We start from the raw sequence: 12,435 nt of genomic DNA, 5'->3' as shown, positions 1-12,435 counted from the left end.
TTCTTCCAATCCATTGGCATGGGATGTTTTTCCATTCGTTTGTGTCACCTATCATTTCTTTAAGTTGTGTTCTGTAGTTTTCTCTGTAGAGATTTTTCACTTCCTTGGTTAGATGTATTCCTAGGAAGTGTGTATATGTGTGTGTGTGGCTATTGAAGTGTAAAATAAAGTTGTAGAATGTGCAACCATTTTGTGATTAACATGTCTCTCACCATACTAAGAAGTGTTTGACCTGAGGTCTAAATGCAGGAAACTTGTATTCTCCAGGGTCTTTTCTGAACTTTTGGGATTATAATTACATTAGTAAGTAACTTATTTACTCTTACATTACTCATGTTTCTTTAACTTCAAAAACAGAGGTAATTGGCCAGAGGTTGCCTAAGGCTTCTTCCACCTCTAACACCCTGGGCGTTCTATGATGTTCCAACAGGTGTCGGATCAGTAAACACACCATTAGGCTGGGAATGTAAGTTTCAACCCAGGTGCGGCCTCCCAGCGTGTTTCTTGTTGCAGAACATTTCTCAGGTGTTCAATGCATGCCTGGAATTCTGGGCACAAGTGACTCTGTGCACATGATAAAGTCATAGTTGTATCCATCTTCCTGACTCAGCTGTGCTCCATAAATGCCATTTACAATGATTATAAGAAAACTACTCAGACTTAAGTTATGAGAACTGTATAAGAGGATTATTCTGCATCTTGCTTTGAGTATCTCTAGAAAAAAAGAGACAATCTCCCAGAAGAAAATATCACAAAGACCATGATTTCTATGGTAGGAGTATTGAGTTTATTAGAAAGCAGACAACATGATATAGGAGTTAGACTGGAGTCCTAGGAAAAGTATTTCTCATCTGTGGTTGGTCTGAAAAGGTGTCTTCAATGCATAGTGTGAGCTAGTATGAAGAGATGAGAAATGGGCTTCTCAAGGAAACGTGTATTGCTCTGCGGTGAAGCCCTGAGGGGCAGCGGGATGGACCTGGCCATCTTCTGAGGGGCCCTTCGTGATAACGGGCTGCTCAGCAGGAGGAGGTCCTGCAGGTGGTGCTGCAAGGGGTTGGCTGGCCGCAGGGGGGCCGGCAGCAGGGGGACTGCACAGACACAGGCTGGCAGCAGGTGGTGGCTCAGCAGGAGTAGGTCCTGCAGGTGGTGCTGCAAGGGGTCGGCTGGCCGCAGGGGGGCCGGCAGCAGGGGGACTGCACAGACACAGGCTGGCAGCAGGTGGTGGCCCAGCAGCAGGGCCTGCACACCACAGCCGTGCACGACGAGGGGCAGCAGGTGATGGGGCGGCAGCAGCCTTCCTGCAGGGAGCAGGGGTCGCAGCACACCGGGCGGCGGCAGGGCTCGCAGATGGGGCGCGTGCAGCGGGGCACGCAGGTCACGGGGCGGCACACGGTGGTCTGGCAGGTCACGGGGCGGCAGCAGCAGGGGTCGCGGCAGCAGCAGGGCTGGCAGCAGCCTCCCCCATAGCTCAGGGAGGAGAAGGTGGAGCCGCAGCAGGAGCCGGTCATGGTGGTGTCTGAGGCTGGTGTGGGTTGGGCTGTTGAGAGGAGCTGGGTGTTCTCAGGTGTGAATGTCCTCCTCCCCCTCTGGGCCCTTTATATACCGTGGCTGGGAGCTGATGACCCCCAGGACACAAGGTCATTTCCTTGTTTTCACTTATTCTTCCTGAAATAACACCAGCAGATTAGTAAGTTTTGTAGACATTGTTTAGATGCTCAGGTACACGTAAAAGTCTATTTTCCTTATTTAGTGTAGACCCATTATATTTTGCTATTTATGGTTCAAATATGAATTTAATGACCCTAACTTCAAAGTCTCCAATTATCGTTATAATTCAATGACGCTTTTGCTAGTTGCTGTTTTGATAGCTCAAAGCAGCTGCTGTGCTCTGCATGCTCTGAGGGTTATTACTTGCTAGCAGTTGAAGTAAAGCGAGCACCTCAAGTTGTTAGCATTCTTTGCCACTGCTAAGCTTCCTGGGCAAAACAAGTTGAGGATAATACTACAGGGATAGTTTAAAAGTCAGGATTTCTCAGTAAAAGAAGAATTTTCCTGTCCCCTTTTTGGAGGTACAAGAATGCATTTTAGTACGTTTCCATCATCCAGTGGTTTTTGTCTTAGAGATATGTTCATTGATTTCTATGGTTGTATCTTTCCAGACCAAGGTAAATTTCACTGTAATCTTCATGATAGCCAGTATCATTAAGTTGTAACTATGTTCCAAGCATCATATTAAAAAATACATGCATTAATCTAATCTTCATAACATTCTTAGGATGTGGATATTGTTTATTTCTCATTTCACACATAAGGAACCAGATAAGTGACTTACCCAAGGTCATGTACCTAGTAAGTGTTGGAGCCAATACTCATTTCAGAAATATCTGTGGGAACATTATTTATCAGCCCAAAAAGCTGAAGAACTCACTGTAGCTAAAGAATGGATTGTAGGTACCACATTCCCAGGTATTAAGGAATGTCTATTTTATTTAGGAGCTTTTACAGTGTATTTACTTTGAAAACAGTTGTTATTTATGATATGTCTAATTTTTAGAGTCGGTTGAAAGGACTCTATGTCTTACCAATAGCCTCAGGAATGGGAAGAATTACCTTCTATTCAGCCTTCTGAAAATGTCGAAACATACCCTAAGGAGATAGTGTCATAGTTGGGCATAACTGAATGATCATGGGGTATTGTGAACAAAGCCACCAATATGGTGAGGAAGTCAAACAAGTCTATGTAGAGGAAGGTTGCAGTCTTGCGGTATAACAAAACCCTTCAGTAGTGATCCCATTTGAACGTGTTCTCGGGCCTCATCTGGCCCATACCTCAGTGTCTTCAACATCTCCCTGTGTGCTATGCTGGGGCTCATTTCTGCTTATGGAACCAATTGTCATTTTTAATTGTTTCAAACTGTCATGACTTGTAGGCAAATTATGTCACTCAATCACTTTTGAGTCTTTGCCTCTTAATTTACTTGGTTCTGACCTTTTCCTTTACAACTAAGACTGTTCTATTAGGTTGGTGCAAAAAGTAATTGTGGTTTTTGGCATTACTTTCAATGGCAAAAGCTACAATTATTTTTGCACCAGCCTAATAGATCTGAAGTTGAAGGTTCAAGTGTAAGCCTTCTTATTGATCACACCACTTGCATGGTTTCTTATAGGCTTACCCAGATCTGCACCAGCCACTTCAGCCAACCAGAGAATGGGGTGACTGTGGGAATAAATGAGATCCAATAATAATGATAGGTTTGAGGGGAAACAAGGCATTGTCCATTTGAGAAAACACTTTTAAATAAGGAGGTCTCTAGAAGGCTAACAAGAAAAACTCTGAGAGGAGAAAAACAGATGCACTTAACTAATTTTGAAAACAGTGATCAAGAATATATAGAAAGAAATTAGACTTGTGAGCCTATCCATTGGTTAATTACCAAACCGTTAAAAAAGATAAAACTCCATTGTGCACGTACTGCAAATGTAAAGGTTTTGAATATAACAGTCTTCTTGTTGAGAAACTTTTACCATATTTCCAGAAAAAAGATCTTTCTTCATGATTGGTTTATTGTTTTATTTTAAGAATATGTATATCCAGCATGAGTTGAGAGTTGGGATGGAATGATAATGTCTTTCTCTGTTTTAACCAATCCCCTTAGAACTTACTCATTTATCATTCAACACATCATTTCTGATTATACTCAATGTGCCAAATATTGTGCAGATCAGTGGGAATCTAGTAGTGAACAAAGTTAGTTGAGATCCTGGCCCTCAATGTAAATTAGCTCAGTCATTGTGAAAAGCAGTTTGGCGATTTCTGAAAGTATTTAAAACAGAATTACCATTCAACCCAGCAATCCCATTATTGGGTATGGACCCAGAGGGATAGAAATCATTCTACCATAAAGACATATACATGCATATGTTTATTGCAGCACTGTTCAAAGTAGCAAAGATATGGAATCAACCTAAATACCCATCAAGGGTGGACTGGATAAAGAAAATGTGGTACACATACACCATGGAATACTATACAGCCATAAAAAAGGAAATTATGTCCTTTGTAGCAATGTGGATGAAGCTGGAGGCCATTATCCTAAGCAAACTAACACAGATACAGAAAACCAAATACGGCATGTTCTCACTTATAAGTGGTAGCTAAACATTGAGTACATATGGACACAAATAAGGGAACAACAGATACTGAAGCTTACTTGAGGGCAGATGGTGGGAAGAGGGTGAGGATAAAAAAACCATCTATCTGTTACTATGCTTTTGTTTAATTAAATTAATTAATTAATTAATTTTTGAGACAGAGTCTCACTCTGTCACCCAGGCAGGAGTGCAGTGGCGCAACCTTGTCTCACCAAAGCCTCTGCCTCCCAGGTTCAAGCGATTCTCCTGATTCAGCCTCCTGAGTAGCTTGGATTACAGGCGCATGCCACCATGTCCAGCTACTTTTTGTATTTTTAGTAGAGACAGGGTTTCACCATGTTGGCCAGGATGGTCTTGAATTCCTGGCCTCAAGTGACCTACCCATCTCAGCCTCCCAAAGTCCTGGGATTTCAGGCTTGAGCCACTGCACCTGGCCATCTGTTACTATGCTTATTACCTGGGTGATGAAATAATCTGTATACCAAAACCCTGTGACACACAATTTACCTATATAACAAACGTGCACATGTACCCCTGAACTTGAAATAAATTTAAATTAAAAAGACTAAAGACCCCTGCCCTCACAAAGCTTCCCTTGCTTCACTTCTCTCAATGGGCAGGTAGATATGCCCAGGAATACATGCTGAACAATCAAAGAAACCTCTTTTCTATCACATGCTAGGAACTAAAAAGATATTTATCAGGAAAATGATAGTGGTTAGCCTTCCTTACCAACATACAAGTATTTAACAAAATCAAAAATATATGCAGTATGGATTAATGTTATCAGCATTTCAACCGCATTGCAGTTGTTTAAATGGTAAGATGTATGCGGAGCTCAAAACTAGGATGATTACAACCAAGGCTTCATTTCTCCCTGTCTTCTCAGCAGCAGCCACTCCACTGGAAGTAGAACTGGCCGTGGTGGTGCTGACGGGAACCATGGAGAAGATGGGATAGTGGTTCCTCCAGCATAGGATGTTCAGTGGCTAGGGATTCCCAGGTCCTGTTTGACATCAATTACCGTACAGTTTCCTACATTGGTGAACAAATAGGGCTATAACTTAACTTAGACTTCCTCCCCCTTATCATGTGTGTGAATTATTCATAAGTCAAGTTTATGTTTACAGAGACCTACTGTAGTCTCACCATTTCGTCAGCATCACCATAAAACCTGCAACTCGAAATATGAAGGTGAATCACAAGATGATCAGATTTATTTGAAATGCTATTAAAATTATAGACCTTCCACCTGAGTTGTTCCTATTCTAAAGCTCAAAAATGGCCCTTAGAAAATCTCTCCTTTCGTTCTTCTGATTCTGCATGCTGTAGTGTAAGCTAAATATGAGCTTTTGAAGAGCAATAAACAATAAATAAAAAGAAATGTGTTTGCTTCCCCAGAAATATAATTTTATTTCTTTTTACAGTGCAAAAATACAGCATACAAGTAGTATTATCCTGGAAGAAAAAAATCTCATCTGAGAACCTTGAAACAGTAGAAAAAAGGGTGATGAGTCAGTGGGACAGAGTTCTATTCAAGAGGAGCTTTGATTTTTATTTACTCGTTTTTTTTTTTTCAAGCCAGGAATTCGAATGATGAAAGCTGGAATTTTTCTCAAGATTGTCAGAGAGGGCCAGGATTAGCTGCATAATTATGTGGGAAAATAGATAGGACGTTATTGTTGAATTCGTGCTTGAGGATCAGCTAGGCTGCAAAGGCGGAGTCTCTCTTCTGATCCAGAAGGGGTAGAAGAGTCTGCACAAGCTTCTGTGCACCTGGGAATGTTTCGTGCCTTGAGGGGAGAGGTGGGGTCTCAGCAGGAGGAGGTCCTGCAGGTGGTGCTGCAAGGGGTCGGCTGGCCGCAGGGGGGCCGGCAGCAGGGGGACTGCACAGACACAGGCTGGCAGCAGGTGGTGGCCCAGCAGCAGGGCCTGCACACCACAGCCGTGCACGACGAGGGGCAGCAGGTGATGGGGCGGCAGCAGCCTTCCTGCAGGGAGCAGGGGTCGCAGCACACCGCGTGGCGGCAGGGCTCGCAGATGGGGCGCGTGCAGCGGGGCACGCAGGTCACGGGGCGGCACACGGTGGTCTGGCAGGTCACGGGGCGGCAGCAGCAGGGGTCGCGGCAGCAGCAGGGCTGGCAGCAGCCTCCCCCATAGCTCAGGGAGGAGAAGGTGGAGCCGCAGCAGGAGCCGGTCATGGTGGTGTCTGAGGCTGGTGTGGGTTGGGCTGTTGAGAGGAGCTGGGTGTTCTCAGGTGTGAATGTCCTCGTTCCCTTCTGGGCCCTTTATATACCCTAGCTGGATGCTGATGACCCCCAGGACATGAGGTCATTTCCTGGAGTTGTAGCTGCCCGTTGAAATGAGAACTCTGGATTTAACTGCTGAGGCAGCGATCCCTAAATCACTAAAGAATGCTTTGTTTTCTACCTGTCTGTTTTTTCCCTAGAACGGAATACCTGGTCATGTATATCATCAGAACAATTGCTCATCTATCAGCTAGTCCTTCCAGGCCATGCCATGTGAGAAGGTGCAAGTTTGAAGAATCCAGCCACCATCACACTTTCCTCTTGTTCGCTGCCATCCGTGACTTAAGCATGGGACTGGAATGTTCATGAGTCACAGGCTGGGTTTCTGATTGGCATTGAGATCAAGCAAGAATTTCTAAAAAACCAAAATGGCTCATAAGAGCAGATGTGTATTGATTCTGCTATGGAAAGAATGGCCCAGTGTTTAATGACACACTGCCTAACCTTGTTTATAAGAAAATCATCACCAAAGCTGCTAGACTGATTTTATTTTAGTAATCTGAGTTGGTTTATAACTCATTAACACTTATGAGACACTTATTATGTAGATGGTACTGTACTATTTGGGGGTGGAGAGGGAAAGGAAAGAAAAATAGCTTTCAAATAGTTTCCTATCACATAGTAATCACAAATTTTAGTAAGGCAAGACAAAGATAAATCAAGCAATTAAAGGGAAAGAACTTTTCTGGGAACAATAAGGTCAAACTAAATGGGGATTTCATTCATTCTGTGCCTTTCTGAATGCCCTTCCCTGATTATTGTCCTAGAAATAAAATTGAAATTGGGCTATTTCTTGCTTTCTTGCTTTGACATATGCACTTTGTATTACATACTTAAAAATCTATGGACAATATCTACAAAGGAATCAATTATCTTTCTGTCACAGCTTCTTTAGTTTGTTGGCTGAGGGTTTTGTTTGCTTATGAGGTGGGAAGGTGGCATTATGAAAAAGACAAGGGGAATTAGTTGAGCTGGTGACCAATAAAATAGCTTTGTCTTTTCCAGCCATAGCGAAGACGAATAGGAATACAGAAAATAAATTTAGAGTTGGAAGGTAGATTAAAGATAACATTGTCCAAGGAATGCTGATGGTCTTCAGTGCAAATTTACCTCTGAGGTGTGTTTTGTTTTGTTTTCTCTTTTTAAAAATACACCCTTTGGTCTATCATATCCCTGATCTTTGAAGGCCTTTGAGTCTATGATCCATCATAGTCCATCACAGTTTTTGGAAGACCAGATTTACAAAATGAATTCCTCCAAAGTCGTACAGATCAAAGAGTGGAAAATATTTAGCAATACCACAGGTCTTCTGTGGAGTAGAAACACTGGTGATGCCTCCCGGTCTTTTTCCAACTCGGAGTCACTCAAAATAGATAACATGTAGCAGTAGTTATTAAAAAGTTTTATTCCCTTTAGTGAAATAAAATAAGTACTCACTTGATACATGGTTTAGCATTCTGTTCTTTGTTTTGGAATGTATACAGAGATGCCAAACTAAAAAGAGAAATATGTCTGTAAATCCACTGCTTTTGTTAACAAAAGAACACAGTACTAAGAAATACTGTTTTCTAAAATTATAGGCTGTTAGAAACCTTGCTCTTCCAAGCCACATCAGTAAGAAGGAAACATTCCACTCTTGCCTAGACAGGATCTAAGTCATTTGGACAGAGAAGCAACCTCAGTACCCAACCCAGGTACAGAATTTCAGACAAGTGACTTGCAGACACAACATTCCCCATTTGTCTCAACTATGCAGTTTCCAGTGAAAGAGGACCATAAGTCTGTTTCACAGCTCAGGTCTGGTGTTAATTATTTTTTATACACAGCCCTGTTTTTCTTGAGCCTATGAAAACACTACGTCACGTAATTTTACCCCACCATTCCTCAACATTTTGTAATAACATTTCTCCTCCTTTGTTTGGGAGGATGCCCCATGGTCCTCAGCCATGTGGTCTCCCTTGCTGTAGCACATTAATAGTCCTAAGCTATTGGACAAGAGGTGTATCCCTGGTCTTTACCACATGGACTTTTTTAGTCATGTTATTCAAGTTCCACACATTCTTCAAGTGCATAATCACCAGGATGGAAACAAGTAAATCTGAAGCACAGTGAAAATAACTTGTGAGATTTTTGTAGTTGGATAGATAAAGAATGTAGTGTTGGTGACCTCTTGTGATGGTGGGCCATGCCCTCTTCTTAATAGTTTTATGAATTATATTTCGTTAGGAACTAGTCTGGAAGCCACTAGATGTTAGGAAAATTATTAAAATTCTAAAATTAGAATATACATTCCTTAAGGACTTCATTCTCAGAAATAATCTTAAAAATATCCTCCAATCATAAGAGTCAGGGATGGGATGGGGAATATTGATGGGCACAGGGCAGGAGGAAAATGGAGAAGATAAAGAAGGATTCCAGTCCTTTCTCCACCTCTTTGCAGTTGTCTAACTTAGAGTAAATGACTTACCCTTAGCCAGGTTTCCTCATCTGTAAAATGGGCAGAGTCTTCGGCGCCTGGTGTTCTTCAGAGGCTGGCTTATCATAAAATCCATGCAAACATGGAAGACAGAGAAAGGGATATAATTAATTAGATATAATTAGAAAAGAAAATAGTTTAGTTGTGAGAGACAGAAAAACTAAATGATCAGGGGACTGGTGGAATTTGTTGCTAGAATTTTTTTAAAAATTTCATCTGAGTTTTTAGATATTCATTTGCCTAAAGTCAGGGAAGGCAAAGTAATCTTTTGAGGTCTATTACAGCTTTGAGTTGTTTAATTCCCTTGGAAGATTCAATGTGAAAGAAAGAGTCGAACCATCAGATACTTACATGTTGCTCAATCCTTCTTTTACCTGATGCTGCACTCCTATTCATAAATCCTATAATCTAGGACTCATTCCTGTGGACTTGTAAAATGAATTTTTAAAGATTATTTTCATTCTGAGACAGCCTTAATCTGATGCCAAGTTGTTGTGGGTTTTTTTTTTTTTGCCTTCTTCATTATATTTATTAGAAAATCTATTCCTAATGGTAGATGTGGACTATCCTGAAAAAAAAATTACAATTTAAGTTTGGTTAGTAAAGCCCTCCCCTGAATTTGTTCCCATTCCCAATGAGTTGATATGCAGTAGATAGCACATCTTTTGAGCCTGTTCGATACAGTGATGTCCAAATGCACCACAAGGAATATAAATGAATGTTACTGGGCATTTAACTATGTGCCAGGCATCTTGCATACATAAAAAGTTATAATTGTTATTTAACTTCCCTGTCAATCTACATTGGTAAATGTTGCTTTTCCCATTTTGCGGATGAGAAAACTCGAGAGTCAGAGAGGTTAAGTTACACTAATGCCAAAATTTTTGCCTTAAATAATTATCTACCTTTTAAAATTCTTGTGGTAAAGACAATTTCCTTTTATTTTGACAACTAAACAAACAGAAATTAAGTACTGGCTACGTATTAAACGTTGAGCTCAGTATTGGAAGCCAAAAACAAACTGTGGTCCCCTCCTTGGAGGCAAAAAAACATATAATCTCAATACAATGCCTTATGGGGAGGGAGGTAAGCTATTGGAACTTGCTGAGAGCTCCTAACCTGTGTGTGTGTGTGTGTGTGTGTGTGTGTGTATGCATTTGCACATGTGTTTGTGTGATACAGGGGTTGGGACAGGACTACTGGAGAAGACTCAATTGAATCTTGGAAATGAATCAGAGTTAAGTAGGTGATGACGGTGAAGAGAGAGTGTGTAAAAGAACAGATAAGTGAAAGAACATGAGGAAAAGCAAAACATTTAGAACTGCAAATGTTTAATAACTATAAGGTCAGTGTTGCTTGAAGTGAATCTTAGTGGGGAGCAGTGAGACATGGATCTGTAGAGATGGGCAAAGGACAGGCAGCAGACCACCTGATGTGCACACACTTCCTAGCCACGTGGGTAATCTGAGGACTAGCCTAGCTCTCCTGTAACATCTTCAAATACCAAATACTTGTACCAGGAATCCTAGTGCCTGTCTCTGTTCCTCTTCTGTCTTTCTCATCATCTCCATCATCTTCCTCTTCACTCTTCCTCCTATTCATTGCCTTGCCTCCCCTCTTCACTTTTTATTCATTCCTTATCTCTTACTTTTTGTCTCTCTTTTTTTGTTGTCATTTTATTCCACCTATGACAAACTCAAGATACTGTTTTTTTTGCACATTCATTTACATTCACTTCTCTGCCAAACCGATTCTTCTGATTACAGTTTAGCAGGTGCTGTTTCATACTTATTATTATATTACATTTTTTCTTCACTTTGGGTGTCTTCATTGTGGCTTGTCCTGGTGACTATTCTTGGAAGGCTTCCAGGCCATGCTTGTTAAGCCCTCAAGGAGCTCAAATCCTGGTCTTCCTCTGAAGTAATGGTCCTGAAATTCTAATGACTTACATGGAAGTGATAGAAAATAAACAGCCTTGGGCCCCACTCCCAGAGATTTTGATTCATTAGGTTTGGTTTGGGGCCTAAGAATGTGCATTTTAATAGGTAATTGCAAGAGATTCTATTGTGTATGATGCATGGGCCACACTTTGAAAAATGCTACGCTAGGAACTGTGGTAAGAAGATGAGATGCGCTGTGCTGGTCAGTTTACTACCAGTGGTCATTCTGGGCTTGGCATATGCTATTCCCACTTCTACCCCTCTTCATGAACATTGTCTTTCCTTTTGTCTATTCCATTAGACCATAAGCTTCTTGGATACAAGGCATGTAGCTTGTTCATCACTAATCAGGCAGCACCTGTCAACTGGAGGTCCCTTGATAAACAATTCCTGAATGACTGAATAGATGAGATTTCTATGGATAAGGTTTTGCTTAGGTTGAGCTTTGGTTCCCTTTTGCAGGTTCCAAAATCTTGCTTATCTGTGTACGCTAATAAACATGTACTAACGAACAAATCAGGGAGCAGGGCAGTCTGCTATGCCAGGAAAAATTAGTTTATTGACAACAGTGAGCAACACATTGCAAAAGATGATGGTGATAGTTTGAGCAGTAAAAACCATCAGGTTGTAGAATGTGTTTGCAAAGTCCACCCCAGGAATTCTTAAAGGTCGATTTACTATCCATGATGACTAAGGCTGATGTAGACCCCTGAAAATGTGGGTGAGGGTGGTAATGGACGTCTGCTTACACCAGGCTGTATCCAGATGGTAAAAATCACTATTGTCACCTTGTGAAAAAAATCTATTTTTCTTTTAACTTTTTAAAAACACCAGATAGATGTTTAGGCTTCAGTGTATTGCTCTGTGGGGGCATTGGGGTCTCAGCAGGAGGAGGTCCTGCAGGTGGTGCTGCAAGGGGTCGGCTGGCCGCAGGGGGGCCGGCAGCAGGGGGACTGCACAGACACAGGCTGGCAGCAGGTGGTGGCCCAGCAGCAGGGCCTGCACACCACAGCCGTGCACGACGAGGGGCAGCAGGTGATGGGGCGGCAGCAGCCTTCCTGCAGGGAGCAGGGGTCGCAGCACACCGGGCGGCGGCAGGGCTCGCAGATGGGGCGCGTGCAGCGGGACACGCAGGTCACGGGGCGGCACACGGTGGTCTGGCAGGTCACGGGGCGGCAGCAGCAGGGGTCGCGGCAGCAGCAGGGCTGGCAGCAGCCTCCCCCGTAGCTCAGGGAGGAGAAGGTGGAGCCGCAGCAGGAGCCGGTCATGGTGGTGTCTGAGGCTGGTGTGGGTTGGGCTGTTGAGAGGAGCTGGGTGTTCTCAGGTGTGAATGTCCTCGTTCCCTTCTGGGCCCTTTATATACCCTGGCTGGGAGCTGATGACCCTTCAACGTATGATCATTTTCTTGTGCATCTTCTGGCCAATTAAGTGAAGATTTAGCATTGACTAATGGTATTTTGGTCACTCTTCACCTCATACATATTCATGTACATACACCACAAATATTCGCTCATTTTCTTGTATTGTTTAACCTCACTAAATTTAGACATTGGATTCA

General features: G+C 42.4%; 3 protein-coding genes across 3 annotated transcripts; all 3 read right to left on the bottom strand.

Annotated features, from left to right (window-relative positions):
- Window positions 1-764: 764 nt before the first annotated feature.
- On the bottom strand, window positions 765-1,595 carry LOC468246 (keratin-associated protein 2-1). Its single transcript, XM_016931076.3, has one exon. It carries the CDS (start codon window positions 1,506-1,508, stop codon window positions 1,122-1,124), a length of 387 nt encoding a protein of 128 aa, XP_016786565.2. The 5' UTR covers window positions 1,509-1,595; the 3' UTR covers window positions 765-1,121.
- Window positions 1,596-5,540: 3,945 nt separating this feature from the next.
- On the bottom strand, window positions 5,541-6,417 carry LOC468247 (keratin-associated protein 2-1). Its single transcript, XM_523638.7, has one exon. The coding sequence runs from the start codon at window positions 6,351-6,353 to the stop codon at window positions 5,967-5,969; it is 387 nt and encodes a 128-aa protein (XP_523638.1). The 5' UTR covers window positions 6,354-6,417; the 3' UTR covers window positions 5,541-5,966.
- Window positions 6,418-11,416: 4,999 nt separating this feature from the next.
- On the bottom strand, window positions 11,417-12,181 carry LOC468245 (keratin-associated protein 2-1). The gene has a single exon (XM_523636.7). It carries the CDS (start codon window positions 12,143-12,145, stop codon window positions 11,759-11,761), a length of 387 nt encoding a protein of 128 aa, XP_523636.4. The 5' UTR covers window positions 12,146-12,181; the 3' UTR covers window positions 11,417-11,758.
- Between the last annotated feature and the right edge of the window lie 254 nt (window positions 12,182-12,435).

This window comes from Pan troglodytes, chromosome 19 (assembly GCF_028858775.2).
Source record: "Pan troglodytes isolate AG18354 chromosome 19, NHGRI_mPanTro3-v2.0_pri, whole genome shotgun sequence".
Taxonomy (NCBI): Eukaryota; Metazoa; Chordata; class Mammalia; order Primates; family Hominidae; genus Pan; species Pan troglodytes.
Note: the sequence above shows the minus strand (reverse complement) of the source record. Positions and strands in the feature narration are given on the sequence as shown.